Source organism: Magnolia sinica, chromosome 8 (assembly GCF_029962835.1).
Source record: "Magnolia sinica isolate HGM2019 chromosome 8, MsV1, whole genome shotgun sequence".
Lineage (NCBI taxonomy): Eukaryota > Viridiplantae > Streptophyta > Magnoliopsida > Magnoliales > Magnoliaceae > Magnolia > Magnolia sinica.
The window spans coordinates 70,493,712-70,516,116 of NC_080580.1; the positions used below are offsets into that span (position 1 = coordinate 70,493,712).

Here is a 22,405-nt window from a genome sequence, read left to right on the forward strand (position 1 = left end):
AGGTTGAATCCACAGGGAATGCGAAACAAAAACTAGAACTAATCTTACAGTAAATGTCTGTTTGGGTTTTCAATCTAACGATTAGCTAAAACGGTTTTAAAACAAATAAATAAAAGACTAATGTTCTAGGAATCTACTCATATCAATCACTATATCTAATTTACTGATTTAATGTTTAACTCAATTGGAATCGAAGTCCTGTCACATCCAATCGGAAGATAATTTTGTTAAACCATTTATTAACACCAATAAGAATATGATTTCGATTGAACAATTCTTTCATAAATAACTCAAACATCAATTGCATGGAATTCAAAGTATCTATTGTGGCCGGAGTTTACAATAGATTAAGGAATTTTATAGACTAATGTCTTCTCTAAATAAGCATTATAATTACGATTCCAAGCATCTAATGTGCCAATAGTCGACAATGAATTAAAGATGAAACAATATAAAACCTTTAAAGTAAAATCCAAATCTATTTAAATCTACTATCATCATTCAACCCATTGTTATTGAATTAAATAAACTAAATACTGTAATTCAAATATAAGATCCATCCCTTAACCCTAGCTAAGAGATTAGCCTACCATAGCTAGCATTTTAGAAAAAAACAAAAGAAAAACTAAAATGACAAACTAGATTTGAGGGAAAGTAAAAGAATGATGACTCTGTGGAAGCTCCACCACCCCTATATTTTTCTCTCAAGCCCTAATTCGTATATGGGAAAGCTTAGAACACCACTTTAAATAGGAAAATCCACACTAACTTGGAACCGACTTCAATTTTACGTACTTTTGTTACATTTTGGACTCACCGACTGCCATCTTCGGTTATAGTCGAACATACCTTTAGTCACACCGAATTTTTCTCAGTTGTAACTGAATTTTACCAAAATAAATCTGAAGTGTTTATCTCCCTCAGGTCGCATCGAACTCTCCTTTGGTCGGATTGAACCTGACTTCAGTTGCACCTAATGATGAGCCAAATTATCTCTAAAAATCACAATTTCTTACTCAACTGTTCTGTGCACATTCAGTCGGGCCGTACCAACCTCAGGTGGGACTGAACAGTGTTATTTCTGTCAATGTACTGCATGATTTTTCATTCTTTTCTTCACTGTCCTTGGTTTTCTTGGATCTTTGGCACTTGAATTCTTCAATAATGTCCTCTAAATCTCTAATTCTTCATTAATCATTCTTTTGAGCTTTACTTCCTTTAATTAAGAACGTATTCTTTTTTAGGTCCAAAATCACCTCCCATGAAGAAAACATATATAATTAAATCAAATTAATACTTAATTATAAGGAAAGCTAATGTACTTGAGAGGACAAATGTGTAATATTTAGACATTATCAAATGCACCTAATATGTTTATGAGGGTGATGAATTGGGTTTTGAAACCATTTATTGGTCGATTCATAGTAGTTTATTATGATAACATCTTGATATACAATTAGGACGAAGCAGATCATGTGGAACATATCAAACGGGTGCTTCAAGTACTCACCATGAACAAGTTACACCTTAATATGAAGAAGTACAACTTTTTTACAAAGTGTCTGTTGTTTTGGAGATTTTTCATGATGTCCACAGGTATTCGTGTGGATAACGAGAAGGTGAGAGCAATTAAAGAATGGCTAGTTTTGATGAACAATTATGAAGTGTGAAGTTTTCACTGGTTGGTGAAGTTTTATCGTCGGTTTGCGAAGAACTTCAATACCATCATGGAACCGATCACTGAATGTATGAAGAAAGAAAATTTTCAATAGACTGATGAGGCCGACAAAAGCTTTGCTATATTAAGCAGATATTGTCCACCACTCCGGTCCTCATACTCCCTAGCTTTGATAAATTATTCAAAGTTAAGTGTGATGATTCGTATGCTAACATTGGGAATGTGTTGTCTCAAGAGGGTAGACCGGTGGCCTTCTATAGCAAGAAACTTAGAGATGCTCGTAAAAAATGGTTAATGTATGAGCTAGAATTATACGTAGTGGTTCAGGCCTCATAGCATTGGAGGAATTACTTAATTTACTGGGAGTTTATACTCTATATGGACCATTAGGCCCTCAAGTTTATTAACAGTTAGGCCAACGTTAACCGTGTGCATGCTAGGTGGATTTTCACCTTGCAGGAATTCACATTAACGCTGAAGTACAAGGCCAGACATCAGAATAAGTTGGTTGATGGGCTTAGCCGATGTACAACCTTGATAGTCACCATGAGCAACGAGGCTGTCCGGTTCAAGTACCTTAAAGACCTATATGTTGAAGACAACGACTTCAAGGATGCGTGGGTTAGGTGCCAGGAGAGTCAATCTTGTGACCTCCATATTCAGGATGGTTTTCTTTTCAAAGGAAATCGGTTATGCATTCTACGAAGTTTGTTGCGAGACTATGTCATCTAAGATTTATATAGAGGTGACCTCGACGATCACCTAGGATGAGAGAAGATAATAGCTCTCTTAGAAGAATGTCACTATTGGCCACAACTGAAACAAGATGCGGAAAAAGTGGTACAGTGGTGCCATGCATGTTAGGCATGCAGGGGCCGATCATAGAACACAGGCCTATACACTTCATTACCTGTCCCTGACGACCATAGGGAGGATTTATCTATGGATTTTGTACTATGTCTCCTATGGACCTAGCATGGAATAGACTCAGTATTTGTCGTAGTTGACAGATTCTCCAAGATGGCTCATTTTATACCATGTAAGAAGACTCTTGATACTACACATGTTGCAAATTTGTTCTTCCGAGAGTTTGTTCGACTATATGGAGTCCCAAAATCTATCACCTTAGATCATGACACTAAGTTCCTTAGTCACTTTTGGAAGACTTCGAGGAAGCGATTTGACACCAAGCTACTATTTAATAATGCATATCATCCACAAACAAATGGGCAAACTAAGGTGGTGAATCATACACTTGGAAACCTTATATGATTCATCTTAGGTGATAAGCCCAAACAATGAGATCTTCCCTTGGCTCAAGTGGAATTTACGTTCAAATATTCAGAACCATTCCACTAACAAGTCCTTCTTTGAAGTTATATATGGACGAGTGCTTAAACATACTCTTGATTTGATTCCATTGTCCAAGTTACCAGGTGTGAGCATTATTGCAGAACATATAGTGGATCAAATCATAAATGTATACGATGATATTCAGGCCCAGTTGAGAGCATCTAATACCAAGTACAAGGAAAGGGCTGACACACATTAGTGTCGGAAGGTGTTTAAGGTGGGCGACAACGTTATGGTTCACCTGCGTAAGGAGATATTTCCAATCGAGATGTACAAGTTAAAGAATAAGAAAATTAGACCAGTACTTATACTTCGCAAGATCAATGAAAACGCTTATATTGTTGATCTTCCTAATGACATGGGGATCTAAAGCACATTCAATGTGGTGGACCCGTGTGAGTATCATGAATCGAAATCAGAGGATAACTTGAGGATGAGTTGTTTTCAAATGAAGGGGATTTGATGTAGGATGTGAAGCAAGCACATGCTTATTATAAATGGACCAGAAGAAGCCCAAAAAGGAAATCAACAAAATTCAGCATAATTTGATCTATTAAGTAGATCGATCGATTGATGGAAATTCAAATTTAGATAAAAAGCTTGTTTGATACTTTTTGACTCAGTTTGATTGATTGACGAGTCAGGTCGATTGATCAGAACAAATTCGATTTTATGGATTTTAGTCTTTGGATGTTTTTATTCCCTTTCAATCGATCGATCAATTGACGAAATGCGAAAATTTCAACATTTTTCAGTTTTTATTTCCTTACTTGTTTAGGTCTCTTCTAATCGCATTTTAGGGTTTATTTAGGATTATTTAAGGATGAAAATTCATTTATTTTGACAAGTATTAATAAAATTCACAACTTTTTCACTATTTCTCTCATAGATTCGAGAAACTTCTCTGGTAGATTCAAGGGAGCCTTGTGGATTCAAGGTACTAATCATTAAAGGAAGACGATGTTCGACCTCGTCACGCCCACCCCTGCGTCAATCTACCTTAGTGAGTGAATAACTAAATATTTGTAATTTCTAATACTCTTTATTGGCTAATTCTCCACATTGTATGGTAAATCGACCTATGTGTTTTACAGTCGATTGACCCATATCAACTGTAAACAAGTCAATAATTCATCGACAATGGATATTGTCGGTCAATCCAGTCGGGATATGGCTTATGATAAACTGGAACTGTAGTTTGGCTGAGAACTTAGCCTACTATTTCTTGAACTAGTTGACTAATTTGATTATGCTCCTAGTATTATCGTGCAGCAACTGGAGGTACTTTTGGACCAACCTGATATTTCTCTTCATTATACGATTGATTTTTAAGGAAAGGTTTCCCCACAGGTATCCCTTGATATCTAGCTTCGGGATTAAGTTCATATTCTTACGTTCAAGATGTTTGAAATCTACCAGTGCTGGTGAATTTTGCACGTCCTAAATAGGAATACATTTAGCGTATCTTAAATATGCCAGTATTGGTGAGTTTCGCATGTCCTAGATTAGACTAAGGATAGGAATAGGTGGTCTATTTCATCATAAAAGAAGTATTTGTGGCATTAGTTGTGTTGGTGGTATAAGTGTCAGATTCCCAATAGAACTAGTATCAATTTGTTATTGAGTTGCAATAAGTTCTCTTTTAGCAAACAAAGCCATCAACTGATTCATACTCTCGGTATGGCCGATCATCCACCATTTTAAGGCTTCATTTTGAGCTTGTGAGTGTTGAGCCTGAACTTGTAATAATTTTGCGATATGCTAAATTCCCTTTTATATATTAATTATCTCGGCTGACATAATTTTAACAGGTTCAACTCGAGATGTCGATGATCTATTTGGATTCAATGGAACATGCATCAGATTAGGTTGTAAATTTTTTTTGCTCAGGCACCTGTTAAACTTGCAACTCCTCCTTGTGAGCAAGAGACTCGTTGGCCACAATGACATTAGTAGCGATTGTTGAAGTATTACGACCATTCCTTCAACTCATGTTTTGATAAATTGCTCTATTGGTAAGTGTACTTGTGTGCCAATTTTTTTGCATGATTAGTGCAAAATGAATATTGATGACAACCAAGTAGTTTTTTAGTCCCGCCAAGTGTGCCAAAAATGTTGGCGCTCAATTTGTTTCCTGTCACATGTAATGTGCGTAGACATGCCAGAATAGATAATGCAGACCGATCCAAACTATTCAACTTTGACCTCAAGTACTGAAATAAGCAGATATGTCCAATATGAATGTATATGACCATATTCTGAGAAAATCGGTCTCTTACTCAACCACTTGCAGAATTTTATAATGATTAGGCGACTTCCTCCGAAGATGGGTTGCTTTGTGCCTTCCATAAGAAAAGACTTTTATAATACTAATGTAATCAAACAAAAGGAAAAGCTCACAATCATTAACTAGGAGCAACTGTAAGAATGCGTTTATTGAAAGAACTACGTGATATTAGATAAATGGCAAATCCTCCGAAGCATATGAGCGTAGATTTAGAATAAATAAATATGTTTAATATGAAATAAGTAGATATGTCCAATATAAACGTATATGACCATATTCCAATATGAACGTATATGACCATATTCTGAGAAAATCGGTCTCTTACTCAACCACTTGCAAAATTTTATAATGATTAGGCGACTTCCTCCGAAGATCGGGGCTTTGTGCCTTCCACAAAAAAAGATTTTCATAATACCAATGCAATCAAACAAAAGGAAAAACTCACAATCAGTCACTAAGAGCAACTGCAAGAATGTGTTTTTTGAAAAAATTGCGTGATATTAGATAAATGGCAAATTCAACGTATGAGCACAGATTTATATTACAACTAAAAACTATAGCTAAGAATTACCGCTACTTAATTATCACTACTCTTGTGATAAGTTGAGATAAAGTAAATTGATAGATTTATTTAGTTTGATTTGTAGATCATTGGTGATTGGATCCTTGCTCCATTGTTCCTTTGTTATTTATAAAGTTCTGTTATGGAGTTTATCCTGCCACATTCTTCTTTCATTACTGGAATGATTATAGTAATTGAAAAGCCTTTATATAGATTTTTTTTTTTTATATTTCTTTTGTGACTACTTTTTTACTGGCCAAATTCTATATCTCTCCTTAATTTCTGTATCTTGAATTGCTCGAACGCCTCTATCTTTTAGCTCATTAAACTTTTAGATAACTTGATTATATCACCTCTTCGGAGGTTTATGTAAGTATAAATTTTAGGCTAGTTATGATTCTACCAAAAATGCGAGAAAAGTATGTTGAAGATATTTTAAACCTCCTCTTATTTATGGTGCAATGACACGTGTTGCATTTCTATTAACTTTTTCCATAATGGCAAGAGATACAGTACAACAGCCATCACATTGGTGGTATTTAAAATGACGCTTGAAATAGTGGACCCCAAAATAAATTGACGGTCCATTTTCAGCAAGCAAAACTCATGAAATGGCCCACCAAAAATCAATGATCCCGATCATCACTCACCTTGCCTTGTATTCGCTGTGGCCTGCCCGGGATGGAACTCCCGTGAAGCTTGCGTTGTTGTAGCCATCAAAATCCAGTCCACAGAAGTGGGCTAATCGTTTTGTGATCTAGACCTTTGATGTGATGGATGCCACCATGGATGGTTGATGCCCTAAAAATACTCCAGATTGGAAGATCCTACCCATCCAATGTTTGGCCTTCTAATCTCGAACGATTCTGTATATTTTTGTCTAAGTATCTTTCTGCGGGTCTGTGATCAAATGATTAGGATTTTCCAATCTAGGAGAATTTTGTATAGTCCCACATCTTAATCGAGGCCCATCAGATCACTGGCAAAGATCACCAAGGCATCCAGATCATGGTTTTTAAGTCTCCAATAAATCTGACTCAGACCTGACTCGGGCGAGTCCAGACTCATCGCAGGTCGGGACGAGTCGATCCCAGTCGCCCAGTCTTTTAACCGTAATCAGGACCGTTGATAAATGTCTTCTATAATGGGAGACATATCATATCCATAAAAGGCGAACATGGTTAGTGATATTCTTGCAAAAATAAAATAAAAAAGTAGACATTATTATATTTTGTATTCCTTGTACAATATTCACAATTTATAATGAATGGTACAAAAAATACATTTGTATGTGTGGTGGGCCATCTCTATCCTACACAATCACGTGATTCTCATCCCTTCATTTCCATGCACAAACTCTAACCAATGGTGTCCCCCTCCATTCCAAGAACATCTCATTCTCGTTCTCCCCTCCAAACCTCACTCCATATGGACTCTCTGATTCCCTCACCATCTCCTTAGCCTCCATCAAGTTCTCTTTGCTCAATCTACACCCTTCAAATCCCATCTCCAATGGAGGGCCACATGTTTCATGCATCTCTTGCCATGTAGGAAAGCATGCATGGGAAGAGACGTAAGGCCCTACAAAGAGACACTCCATAGCTGTCCTTGCTAATGAAAGGTGTGAAGGGAAATGCCACTCCATTGATTCAAACAATGCGTGGAGATGTATCATACACCCTTCTGAAAAAGACCCAAAACCCCCATTCATTTCCATCTCCACCCCATCTCCATTCCCAAATGTTATGATGCCCCTATTACTAATACAGCTAGTTTTACGCATGGTAATCAGCTCTTTAGCTATCCTAATAAATTCCCATGCATCCCTTCTACTCCTTTCCATGCCCATATGTGGAAGACCCACCATACAATTGAAGGCCATCCATTCATTCCTCCCTCCTCTTTTCATAACCCTTTTCTTCTCCATCACTAATTCTTCCAAGTCCATCTCATCCATCTCTAACCTTAGGCCCACCGACCGCGCATACTCACAAAGCCGGCTCTCGGTCACCTCATAGTTCGATTGTGGGCTACCACCATGGCCTGCTTTCCATTTCATCAATGTGAGCCTCACTAGTACTTCTTGTCGCTGGCCCAGTGCCTCGAACAAGGAAGGCCATTGGATGCCTTCTCTGGTATCAAAATCAATGATGTGGATTGCTTTGGAGTTCTCCGGCATGGCTTCCAGGATGGCCATGTTGGCTGTGAAGTGGGCAAACCTCCCATGTGGGCATACATCATAGAATGCTCGGAACGCCGCGTTGTAATTCTTGCTTGACTCTAGTTTTAAGTAATCAGCTTGCTTGTCCTCCCCTTGATATAAGTAGTGACCCACACGCTCCATGATCGTCCCCAGCGGGCCGACCTTCTCGCTTATTCGCCTTGAGATCACCTCCGCCAGCTCGACAAACCCCTTCTCAACGGCCTCTCCATGCGCCTTATGTAGATGAAGAATGCCTACTTCATCATCGATCTCCATTTCTTCGCTTGGCAAGACCAGCGGAGGATGATATGAAGTCTCTTCTGCAACCGTTCCACTGGATTTCGTTGATAAGCTCAAGCTCCCTTCATTGAAAGGCTCATTTTGAAACACAGAACTGCCTGAAGTCTCCTCCGTCCCTTCAAAGACATCCTCCACACTGAAGAATTCGTCATATGAAATATGATCCTTGACAGGGGACCCTACGAAACAAGTGGGCCACAAGACACTCTCGGAAGGCATCTGTTCGAAGGGCATGGCCCCAAGAAATGGGGAGGATGAATCGTTGGAGAATTCATCTGGGGTGGCTAGTAAAGAAGATAAATCTAAATCAGCCACATGGATATCTAGCCCATGCGGATCGACCTCTTCGTGGTATACGTCCATAGAACTGGAGCCTGGCCATGACCAGGACTGTAATAGGTCTGAGTTCATCATAAGAGTAGTGAAGAGGGAGAAGAAGAATAAGAGTTCTAAAGATAATAGGATTCAAGTGGTTAGAGATGTGCTGTAAAGATAATAGGATTCAAGTGGTTATATATATTTATATGGGAATGTGTTGAGAGGAAGACAAAAGAGTCATTACAAGGGTGGGAGAGAGAGAGAGAGAAAGAGAGAGAGAGAGAGAATGGATTGGGAAGAACAAAACCTGAGAATGGATTGGGAAGAGCAAAACCTGTCCTGGTTCCATACATTTCCCATATTTTCGAACAACCAAAGTCCTCCTCCGGTCTTCCTCTTTCCTTGTCCTGTTCTTTTGAAAAAGCTACGCAATGACTTATTGAGTAGCTACGTGCATTCCTGTTTGAATAGTATGTACATCATCTCAATTAAAACAATTGGACCCCATTTTTCATTAATCCAGACCATTGGTATGTTGTATCTCCCCATGGATGAACTAACCAAAAAATTCTTCTCAATACCCAAATATTAATTTTTGAATCTGATGTACAGATCTACTTTTAAGAAGAGATAAGCAACAAAGGCCTTAATATAGCTCTCTATGATGTTTATATTTTTGATTTGTGATCTACTGCGGTAGGACACAACAGACCAATGGTATGGATTACTGAAAAATTGGCTCTACTTGTCGCAATTGAAAATCGAGTGTACTATGCATGGTTGCATCGTGTATACTGTATTTCTCTTTATGTTTTAATAATAATCATTATTATCAAAATATTCATGTCCTTATCAAGGTAACTTCCGTGTGGCCCATTACAATTTTTAATGAGGATTGACGTTTACACCCAGCCTCATTGGTAATTAGAATACCAACTAACATCACAGGTACATGTGTGGCCAGCTTGCACCATTGGATGTCATGATCATAGATCCCGGCCATTCATCAGGTAATGGACACTGGTGGACATGTCCATGATGAAAAACTAAAAATATTCGTCTATTGATCAGTTGTATCGAACTTGTATGAGGAAAATGTACGGTTGGATAAAAATGCCGTGGTCCAATATTGACATCCATGTGTGTCTCACTTGGTAAGTGTACCACCCTGATTTCAGGTATATGACATGTTGTCAGTGCGCGCTACATAATGAATGGTTGAGATCGATCCCATGTATGCCATCGGACGGTAAGAATCAGGCCCTGCATGATGTGTAAGGAGGGCCCAAGTTATAGAGAAGGTTTCTATTTTAATTAAGGTGGATGTTGCTATCAGTGTTTTGGCTTGGAATAGACTAACGGGTTGACGCTGGACGTGGATTAGGTGAGTCCATGGTATCAGTTCACTTTGGTGAATCACTGAGCTTGAGGCCCACCATGATGAATGTGTTATATATCCACTCCATCCATCAGTATTTTTAACTCATTTTATGGCATGGTCCCAAACATGAAGCAGGTCCAATTCTTAGGTGGATCACAACATAGGAAACAACCATTACTGAATGGCCTTCGTTGAAACATTCCAGGGCCCACCGTAATGTTTATTTTCAATCTAACATGTTGATAAGGTTACAAAGACCTGTTGAAAAGGAAAAATTAAATATCAGCTTGATCCAAAACTATTTTGGCCCACAACAAGTTTGTAATGGTCATTGACCACTCTTTCCTTTGGTGTGGTCTAGTTCAGATTTGGACCTACTTCATTTTTGGAACCGTAACATAAAAGTAAATGAAAAAAATGGTGGACGGAGTGGATATACAAAAAATCCATAAAGGTGGGCCCACAGTCAGGGCTTCACCCACTGAGCTGTTACCCCGGACTTATTAATCTGCGCCCATGGAAGATGAAATGGATAGCTTATTCAAATAAAACCCTGAAACTTGGAAAAAGGAATTTCTTCTCTTTCCTTGAATCAAAAGGTACATATGGCATATGAATAATACACCACCATCCATCAGGTGGGCCCTGACTTGGATAGGAAAGCGTTGGTGAGGTCGGTTATAAGTCATTGTACAATATGCGTTGGTGAGGTCGATTCTCACGTCATTGTAGAATAAGCTAATTCTACGCGTTACGTGTGGGGCCCACACGCAACCCAGTAGAATAGCCTAATTCTAACTGACTTGAGGAACGGGTAATAGATTGCAAACTCCCATGTCAGTTCCTTTGAAAATGTATAGTATAAGTATATATGCACTATCATATAATTGGTAGTACAGTAGGAGGTCCTACAATGTAGGATAATGACTATCTATGGTTATCTATGGTATGTACAATCATCAAGATTCCTAAAATCCTAACCAAATCCATTGTGATGGTGGATGTGCCATTACGCCCCCTCAAGCTGATCGAGTGGGAACAAATGGTGAGCTTGGCAAGAAAAAGATGAAAGCGATCGGAGGATAGTCCCTTGGTGAATAGGTCTGCGGGATTATCGACGGTGGAGACATAACGAACCTAAAGAAGATTCCGCAAGACTTTCTCTCGAAAGAAATGATGGTCGACCTCAATGTGTTTAGTGCAAGCATGAAAGATCGGGTTGGCTGCAAGAGAAAGTGCACCAAGGTTATCATGGTACAGTATTGGAGAAGTCACCAAAAAATCATGTATGTCCCAAAGAAGTAATTGGACCCATAAGATTTCTGCAGTTGTGTGAGCAAGGGCTCTATACTTTGCCTTTGTTGAGGAGTGTGCAATGGTAGGTTGTTTTTTTGTGGACCAGGAAATAACATTAGGACCCAGAAATAGATAATACCCTTTCATAGAGCGGCGGTTGTCGGGATTTCCTGCCTAGTCAGCATCACAGTAGGCATGGAGGTTAATTTGGGAGGAGGCCCGAGAATGTAAGGCCATGATGAAGAGTGTCTTTCAAATATCTAAGGATCCTTTTGATAGCCATCCAGTGAGCAGTGGTGGGAGAATGCATAAATTAGGCCACCTGATTAACAGAGAAAGCAATATCTGGGCGAGTCATGGAGAGATATTGTAGGCTACCAACAATACTCTGAAATTTTGTGCCGTCTGGTAAAGGGTCACCCTCATGTCTGGAGGGTTTGGAACTAGTGGCAATGGGCGTTTTCACTGGTTTTGCTTCATGCATGTTGGAGCGAATGAGTAGGTCGGTGATGTACTTGGTCTAACGTAGAGTTATGGAATTATGTGAGCGGGAGACTTGAATACCCAAGAAGTAGGACAAGGGTTCGAGATCCTTCATAGTGAAATGAGTGCTCATTTGGGAGATAAGTTTGGAGATGTCCTTGGGGCAGTTCCCTGTGATAATCATGTCATCGACGTAAATGAGCACTAAAGTAATGGAACCATTCCTCTTGTGGATAAATAAAGAGGTATCCGCGGATGAGGACACAAAGTGAGCATCTGTTAAGAATTGTGTCAGGCGATGAAACCAGGCCTGTGACGCTTGTTTGAGTCCATAGAGGGCTTTATGTAAATGGCAAACATAGTGAGGATGTTGAGGATCCACAAAGCCGGGAGGCTGAGTCATGTAAACCTCCTCCTATAGGTGACCATGTAGAAATGCATTTTGGACATCGAGTTGCTGGATGTGCCATTGGAATTGAACTCCCAATGAGAGAACAAGACGAATGGTAGTTGGTTTGACCACTGGGCTGAAAGTGTCTGTGTAGTCAATTCCAGGTAGCTGATGATAGCCTTTTGCGACGAGGCGAGCTTTATAAAGCTCGATAGAACCATTGGATTTTTTTCTTGATTTTGTACACCCAATGACACTCAACAATATTTTGTCCAATTGTTGGGGGAACCAAGGACCAAATTCCAGTTTGTATGAGGGCATCAATCTCTCTAGCAATTGCATTGCGCCATTCTGCTACCTTCGAAGCATGAGTAAAGGATGAAGGTTCGGTGGGGAGAGTGGTAGTAATGAGGGCATATTTGGGGTTGGGTTTACGGGTGCTGGCTTTGAGATGAGTAACCATGGGATGCATTTGAAGGTGTAGGCATAGGCAAAGTGCTAGATGATGGAGGAGATGGTGCTAATGGATAAAGAACCACCAGATTCGGTGGTGGTGGTTGCAGGATGTAAGAATTGTATGGAAAAAGGGATTCATCAAAGACAACATGCCTTGAAATACAAGTGCAACTAGTGGGGACATGAAGGCATTTATACCCTTTGTGTTGCTGACTATAACCAATGAAGAGCATTGGGATGTGTGAAATTCCAATTTATGTTTATCGTATGGTCGCAAGTAAGGGTAGCAAGCACAACTAAAAGTACGAAGGATAGTATAGTCAGGCTTCTGATGAAAGAGCTTTTGCCACGGAGAGATGTGATTAAGGACACGCAAAGGAAAACAATTAATTAGAAACACAGCTGTTTGAAATGCCTCATCCCAAAAGCTATGTAGTAGATAAGTATGAGTAAGCAGAGAAAGACCCATTTCAACAATGTGTCGTGCTTACGCTCAATTACCCCATTTTGTTCGAGGGTGTGAGGACACGTTAACCTGTGGGAAATGCCATGCAGAGATAGCAAGGTCTTAAATTGAGAACTTGTAAATTCACCCCCTTCGTCGGTCTGAACAGCTTTAATCTTAGTATTGAGATGATTTTCAACATGTCGTTTGAAATGAAGAAAGGAATCAAATACCTGGGATTTAAGATGTAGGGGAAAAAACCAGTAGAATTTACTGTAAGCATCAACAATAGAGAGATAGTATTGAAATCCATTATTAGAGACAATCGGGGATGGTCCCCAGACATCATAGTGTAAGAGTTCTAAAGGAAAAGATGAAATAGAAGGGGATAAAGAAAAGGGCAGACGTGAACTCTTTCCAAGTTGGCACGAGTGGCAGACCGAATTGTGCCGAGAGGAGCCTTTGAAGGGAAGGGCTTTGGCAGAGAGGAGATGTTTTAACGTACATTTAGTGGGATGACCCAAGCGAGCATGCCAGACATGTTCACCAACGAATGCTTAAAGAGACGAGACGAGAGAGGGACTCCGATTTATTGGGATGGTGTAGAGACCACTTTTACTCCGGCCTTGAAATAAGATCTTCCCCGTGTGCATGTCCTTGACATAGAAGAAATCAGGATGAAATTCAAAAAAAATAATAATAATTTATGATCAGTGCTAAATTGATGGACAGAGAGAAGATTTTTTGAAATTTCAGGGACATGAAGAACATTGCGTAGAAGAAAGGTGTTAGTAGGGGTAGAAAGAAGGGAAGAACCTTGATGTGAGATGGGGAGGGTAGCACCATTACCTACAACAACATGATCAGGGCTAGTGTAGTCAGATTGGAGAAATAGTTTGGAGAGATCATGGGTGAGATGTTGGTTTGCCCCAGTATCCGGTTACCATACATCGTCAGTTGGGGCAGAACTAGAAGCATGAAGGGCATTGAGAGAGTGAGGAGGGTCCTTTCCTTGGTAGGCATAATTCATACGATGATAACTGTTTAAAGCAATATGACCAACTCTAGTGCAAACCTGACATGTTGGACGACCGTTGGCGGACGAGGTGTGGAAGTGTCCTCGAGGGCGACTGCCTTGGGTATGGCGTCCTCTCCCACAAAAGCATCCACAGGAAAATGTTCCTCTACCAGAGGAAAAGCCGTGTAGAGGCTGATTGTTGGTACGGGTAGCGATGAAGGCTGTGGGTGTGTCAGTGTTGGAGGCTGATAAGCGAAGTTCCTATGTAATGAGAGCGTCATAAAGCTCCATCATGGTGATGGGTGGTTTATAATGTGAGACAAAAGTAACAAATGACCCATACTCGGGGCCAAGGCCTTCCAGAATGTAGGTGATGAGTTCAAAGTCGTCGACTACTTTACCTATTGCAGCAAGTTTGTCTGCAGTTGTCTTGAATTTTTGTAAATATTCGATGGTGGGAGTAGAGCCATTTTTTGTCGTTTTCAGTTGTTGACGAAAGTGCATGACCTGAGCATGAGATTGAGATAAGAAAAGTTGTTCGAGCGTAGTCTAAACTGACTGAGAGGAAGATAAACCGACAACTTGAGCTAGGATGCCTTTCGTTAATGTAGCATTGATCCAACTGAGTAGTGCTTGATCTCGCTTGAACCAAGTAATATAATTTGCATTGAGTACTTTGGTAGAGGTAGAATCATCCTTGGAAGAGAGGATATACTCAGGAGGACATGGATCTAAACCATCAACAAGGTCGAATAGACCGTTACTTTTAAGAATAGGAAGAAATTGAGATTTCCAGAGGAGGTAATTATCAGAATCCAGTTTGATGCTCACTGACTGAGTAATATTTGGGAAGGTAGATGAAACAGCCATGGAGAAGGATTGAGGACAATGAGCAACGTCAACACGGAGAGTTGGTGCACACGGTGGTTGCTGAGATAAAAGGAGAAAACTCTTGGTGCGACCGGGATTTGAGAAGAATCAAGGTGGACAATGTCGATCGATTCGTGCGGATACGCTGGACACACGTTTCCAAAAGAGAGAGAGAATATGATCTTTGGGAGTCCGTGTAAGACCCGTATCCTAGCCCGTACCATTCCGTATGCCTTTGCAGTCCTCCCGGTCGAATTCTAGCGACTCGCAATTTATGAACGGCGTCTGCGCGCGATCCTGAGACCGGATCTTGTCGGTCTGAGTCGGCTCGACCCGAGACTTATATCATTGCAACTGCGCCGTCGCCGCAGTTCTGATACCGCGTATTACGCGTCGAGCCAGTACCCAGGCTAGGAGATGTTGGCCCGCGTTCAGTTCGAGGAAAAATGTCGCGCGTTGCAATCCCTAGAAAATCCATCACATCAATCACTTCAATTGTCAAAGTACACTCATTAATCTATCTCATCCCTAAGTACAAAGCAACCCTTAAAAGTCAACTCTATCCCTTACCCAAGTACACCCTTACATCCCTCTCTCCCTCTCATTTCCTCTCTCCATTTTTCAAACAACACCTCATGGAGCACCCAATGTCCATGGCTCCATGAGAGGAGCTAGTGTGGCCCACCTTTCTAACTCTCATCTCCACCCTCCGAAATCAATCTCGACCGTTGAATCGCACCCTTTGGATCTCTAGGATGCGTTGATGGAGGAAGAAAGTCCAAGAAGAAGGCCGATTGGTGGGTGCTTCTCTCTCTCTCTCTCCTTCTCATTTTTTTTTCTTGTGTGATGTGTGGCCCACCATGAATCATATTGCATGTGGGACCCATCGGATGAATGTGTTGAATCTACGCCATCCACCCCATTAGCGGCTCGGATGGAAGAAAAACATAAATATTTGGTGGTCCAGACAGGTGAGCCATGTGCATGTGGGACCCACCATGATGTCCCTATTAATCCATGCCGTCCAGCATCTCTGGACGCTGGAAGTGAGTGGGAATGGGGTGCATCTAACATGGAGTGCGTGTATTGACATGGCTGTGTACTGACGGCTAACAAAATATATATATTTAGTTTTCTTTTTGGGTGGGCCACTCATGCAGGCCCCACCTTGATGTTTTTATATAATCCAGGCCATCCATCCTCTTCCTCAGATCATTTTAGGCGTTGAACCAAAAAATGAGGTTGATCTGGTTTCCTGGCGGGCCATAGTATAGGAAACAGTATTCCTACCTTCGATTTACTCCCTGGTGCTCCTGTATATCAAAAACAGCTCAATATTGGACTCTATGGGTTTGTATCGAGCCACAGGGACCAATGGATGGAGTGGATCTTGCTGATGCGGGCCCCATTTACCAAAAATCGGAGAAAAACATAAAATAAAAAAAATTTATATGCAACGAGCAACAGCGCTGCTGCTGCTGTCAGAAACACGGCAGGCGCTGCCTGTAGCACTGGCGGACAGGCGGACGAGGCAGGCCTCACGGCCCCAGCCATGGGCCCACCTTGATGCATTTCAGCCATCAACACCATGCATTTGATGGGTCCCCTCATAACACGTGTCCACCCCAAAAATCAGCCTTATACAGAACTCATGTGGGCCACACCATTTAAAATCATGTGAAGACATGCCAAAACATATAAAATCACTTGGTGGGGCCTACATGAGTTTTGGATGTTGCCGAAATTTGGTCTGGACCGTCAGTCTAGTGGGACACACATAATGGGTGGGCTGGATCTGTGGACCACATCACTGTGGGCCCCCCTAACCGTGACCCTATGAACGGTTTAGGTGGCAAATAAACATTCCAGTGGACACCCCTGGTCCACGCGACCGGACCAGGTCTGGACGTAAATAAACATTATGGTGGGCCCTACCTCCCCTGGTCCACATGACCGGCCTGGTCCACATGACTTTAGGAACAGTTGGATGGCAAATAAACAGTGCAGTGGGCCCCAGTCCAGTGGGCCCTCCTCTGGCCCACGTGACCTTATAAACAGGTTGTATGGCAAGTAAACATTGCAGTGGGCCCCTGGCCCATTTGACTTTATCAACAGATTGGATGCAAGTAAATATTGTAGTGGGTCCCATGATCGTGTGACCCTATTAACAGGTTGGACGACATTTAAACATTATGGTGGGCCCCACGTGGAACCCACCAGTGATGTATGTGTTTTACTTACACCGTCCACATCTGGACGGTGGGACCACCCCACGTGTGGGGCTGATGTGTGTGTGCGTGCGTGTGTGTGTGTGTGTGTATATTATATATAGATTTTATATCATATTATAGTATATGTACATGATTGTGGGCCTTCATGGGACCCACCATAATGCATGTGTTGCATCCAAGCTGTCCATCCATCTTGAAAGCTCATTTCATGGCGTGAGCTAAATAATGAGTCAGATCCATAGCTCATGTGGACCCCGCCCTTGATGCATGTGTTGCATCCAAACCGTCCAACCATTTGGCAAGCTTGTCTTAACAGGCTTGAGAAATTAAATAAATAAATAAATAAGTCAGATCTAAAGTTTAAGTGGACCCCACCATTCAAGGTAGGGGACAATGACTTCCACCGTTCAAAATTTCTAAGGGGCCATGGGAGTTTCCTATTAAGCTGATATTTGTTCCACTTCATCTATCATTACGTTAATTTATGAACATGTTGGATGGGAAACATATGTTATAGTGGACATTAGAAACTTAAATGGTGAAAATCATTATCACCACTTTTATTTGGTGTGGCCCATTTAATGTACGTATGACCATGTGAGGGGGCCCATCTTGATTTATTGTGGCCCGTCCAGTGGGGCCCACCTTAATGAGGCCCATGTTATGAGGCCCACTTTGAAGTATTTTGTAACCCATTTGTTGGGCCCACTTTGATGTATTTTGCAGTCCATTCGAGGTGCCCATCTTGATGCATACACTCCTTATTCACATCGTCCAGCAACTACTGGACGGTGGGGCCCTCCTTACTATATGATATTATGTGTTGAATAAGCATACCGTCCATATGCAGTGTGGGCCAGCATGATGTATTTATTTATCCTCATCACCCAATCTCTGGCCGTGGGATGTGGAACCCATGTGACATATGTATTTCGTTCCATGCAATCCATCTGTGTGAGGCCCACCTTGATGCATCCGTTGTACACATGGATCCCACATGATATATATGTTTTTATATCCATACTGTCCAACTATTTAGATGGGATGCACCATGATGTATTTTTATCCACGCCATCCAGGGCAGGCACCCCATTATGATATATATCAGGGCCCATGGGTTGAGGCCCATTGAGATGTATTCAAAGCCCATTTGGTAAGGCCCATTGTAATGTATTTAGAACCCGTGAGCAGAGCCCACCTCATATGTTCCACCCTAACCGTCCAGGTCATATAGGGTCAACCTCGATGTATGTTTTATTCACACCGTCCGTGGGATGTGTGATCTACTAGATGTATGTATTCTATATCCACACTAACCATCTGGTGGGGCTCATCTGCTGCATGTGCCGGGTCTACCTATTGTGCATTTGTGCGGCCCATTAATGTAACCCACTTGATGTGCATGAGCCCCATTAGTGCGGCTCATTGATGCGGCCCACTTGTTGGATAGACGCCCATTGATGCGGCCCAATGATGCGACCCACCATGATGTGCATATTAGGCTAATGGTGCGGACCAATGTATCGACCCACCGTGATGTGTAGGCCCACGTGCTGCATGTGTAAGGCCCACCTGTGATGACTATTTGAGGCCACCTGTTGGATATTTGGGCTCACCTTATGTTTGACTCTACATGGGCCACTACTTGGGAGCAATGTTGGTTAAATGTCCACCTTGATGGGCGATGATGGTTGAATGTCCATATTATGACCTTCCCATAGGCCATGTTCGATAAATCAATGAGGCTGATTATTGATCGATTCTGATTGACATGACTGATTTGCCGATTCTGATTATCGACTACCGATTATGATTGTTGTGGTCGATTGGCCGATTATCGATCAAGGCCAATCATCGTGGCCGATTGTGGATTCCGATTGTGATGTATATTCTGCCCGTGGGTTGAGGCCCACTATGATGTATAAAGGCCCATGGGCGTGGCTCATTGTGAGGTATATGTGGCCCATGTGATACGTATTACCCCCATATGACACGGTCTATTATGGTTGTACGAAGCCCATTGTGGTGTGTTTGAGGGCTAGGCTATGGAGCCATTGTGATGTATGTTAGGCCCATGTGAAAGGCCCATCATGATGTGTATTAAGCTCTTGAGTGAGGCCCATGGTGTTGTATATTTATCCCTTGTGTGAGGTCATGGGTCCACTATATGTTAAGATCTATGTGGGTCATTCCTTGGGGGCAATGTCGGTTAAATGTCCACATTGTCGAGGTCGATTGTCGATGCCGGTTATCGATACCGATTATGAGTTTGTGACAACATAGCATCATGATACATGCCCATATGCATCATCTGTATGTTTGTTATGAGATGTGGTTGATCATTGCATATGTCATTGAGCATGCTGTTATGAGACTCCCTGATAGGTGGAGGTTATCTCACTTGAGCATGCAGTATGCACAGGATTGATGCATGACTAGATTGTATGACTCATGCATCTCACATTATGATTACTGTACGCCCTAGCGATACCAGGGCCGTAGCCTCCACAGGCGTATTGTGGATGGCCAAATGGGACACCGAAAATGTTTGGTTCTAGCATACGGGCGCCATAGATGTCCCTGGGTAAAAATTCCTAAACCTCTGTGGCCAGGAGACGCCTCAACATCGAGACCGAGTGGATATATGAGCGCATAAGGGCCATATACCAGTAGGCCGCGTCTTCCACTGTGTCGTGGTTGGTTGGGAGGGGGTGTGACCTTACCCGCCTGAGTGAGGGGGCAATATCTAGGTTGAGTTTGACCAGCTTGAGGAATAGTTTCACTATCGACGAGCCGGGCCCGATATTGGCAGGCGGATAGTGAGGTCTCTTCCACTTGCCCAGTTGTGCGCTCGGATAGGGGCGGCAAGCTGGCGTAGTGTAATAGACCCCGGTGATGATCCTAGAGAGGAACTGTATGATATATGGATTTAGTGAGCAGGATTGCATACTCATTCATGCATTCATTCATTCACTATCCACTCGGGTTAGTGGTGCGTAACTATTTGTTACGTGTGCCCTCGCAATGGCCAGGATTTCGGTTGGGGCACGCGACTAACCTAAGATCAGGAGTTTACCACATTGAGTTTGACTATCCAAATTTAGGTATGGGACTGGTTTGGATAGAAGTCCCTTATGATGAACCCCATAGCCCGCGATACTACATACTATCATCCCGACTTCACACTCCAGTATGGTCATTCCATTCACACCGCATATTGCATGACATTCGCGGCATACGACATTTTGGGTTATTGTGTCCCTGCATTTATATAGTCTAGGTACGGCTGACGCTATTCGTGTTACTCATCAGGAATGTATATTGTATTACATCCTCTGCATCTGATATTTGACTATCTAAGATTACTCATTTGCATAGTTGTTCTACATTGCATATTCTGACATTGATTGACTCATGGACTTGTCCGTATTTTCGCTTACTCTGTTATCGTATGATTTATGATCTTGTTAATATTCTGTTTACTATGATAATTCATGCTCTTGTCAGTATTTCTGCTTATTTCGACATTATACAATTTATAGATTTTCAGTACTTTCGATATTGTGTGATTTATGACATTGTATCCTCGGCGTCTAATATTTGGCTCGCTTTGACTCCTCATTTGTATAGTTGATTTGTGTTGTGTACCCTGATATTATTCCATGGACTTGTCAGTACTTCCGCTTAACTTGATTACTCTGATATGGAATACTTGGCACTTACCTTGTGCACACACTTACACCCTCTAAGCTTTGTATAAGCTTATGCACGATAGATGAGTGCAGGTGATGTTAGGTTGCAGCAATATTGAGCTTGGAGCGTACGACGATCTTCTGGGGCTTGGTTTTTATTTATGTATTTCCTTCCAGCGTTGTACTCAACTGATTATATTAGTGGATATGTGATGATGATGTTGCCTTTGTGAATTGGGTAATCTTGTGGTTATGCTTATTACGAGTTAAACAAAAAAAATCCTCCTTGTAGGATCCTAGGATCGGAATCTGGCGTATGGACGCTGGGAGCCGAGAATGGGGTACTACGGAGGCTGTCGGCACCGGATTCAGCGATCGGGATTCCTGTGAATCCGATTTTCGGGTTTGGGGCGTGACAGTCCGTGAGTATCTCCTAAGCGGAAGGAGGGAATGTCAGGAAGAAGAACCGCAAGATCTTGGAGAAAAGAAAGGGTATCAGATCTTAATCCTAGGATTAGGAAAGGGAGTCGTATCCCTCTATGGCTCTGATACCATAATAGATTGCAAACTCCCATATTTGCTCCATTGCAAATGTCTAATATAAGTACATGCGCACTAGCCTATAATTGGTAGTGTGGTACAACGTAGTACAATGTAGTATAATGACTATCTATGGTACATACAATCAGCAAGATTCCCAAAATCCTAACCAACATCCATTGCGATCATGGATGTGCCATTACCGGTCCCACCTGCGTCTTCCTCTCTATTTCGTAAAGCTTCTTGCTCATTGGCCATTGTTACACTTTTTTTACTAAAAATTTTCTTAATCTAATTTTATCAAACAATGCCTTGACTTATCAAAACCCCCCAAGTAAGCTTTTTGGTAAAATAATTAAAATGTCATGTTTTCTTTACTAAAAAAAAAAAAGAAAATTGTTGTGGGGGCCATGTAACACAGGGAGGGACGTGATGAGAAGGATGATCACCATATCCATCAGGGGATATCTACTCTGAATCTGTGGAGCTCTTCATACTCTTAATGGGGCTTACTTGACTCCACGATGAATAAAAGCATAATAATTCTTAATAAATTCAAAATAAGTTGATTGATGATAATAATAATTAAAAAAACAAAAAACAAAATTACAACCATTTAAATAAAAAGCTCAAACCTAAGAGGTAGTTTTAGACTCAAACTCCAATTAAAACACCCTAAAAATACGACTTACTATAAATAATAAACTTATTATTTATATATGGCCTCCATTCCTACTGGACTTCATGGTTTTCTGCCAAAATGGTAAGTGTCTAATTTAGTCCAACCATATTATTCTCCTAATTTTTCTAAGACCTTTTCATGTTAGGCACGACTCCTACAACTGGAGGATCAAAAGTTATATTCAAACTAAAACTTAATATTTGTAGTAAAAATGAAAAT

The 22,405-nt window shown here is 41.3% G+C and overlaps 1 protein-coding gene across 1 annotated transcript; it reads right to left on the reverse strand.

The window, feature by feature from the left end:
- Positions 1–7,219: 7,219 nt before the first annotated feature.
- Positions 7,220–8,746, reverse strand: LOC131254303 (protein NODULATION SIGNALING PATHWAY 2-like). The gene has a single exon (XM_058255295.1). The coding sequence runs from the start codon at positions 8,744–8,746 to the stop codon at positions 7,220–7,222; it is 1,527 nt and encodes a 508-aa protein (XP_058111278.1).
- Positions 8,747–22,405: the final 13,659 nt, after the last annotated feature.

Excerpts from the sequence above, each read along its gene's own strand:
- LOC131254303 (XM_058255295.1), bottom strand. The coding sequence starts at position 8,746 with ATGGACGTATACCACGAAGAGGTCGATCCGCATGGGCTAGATATCCAT.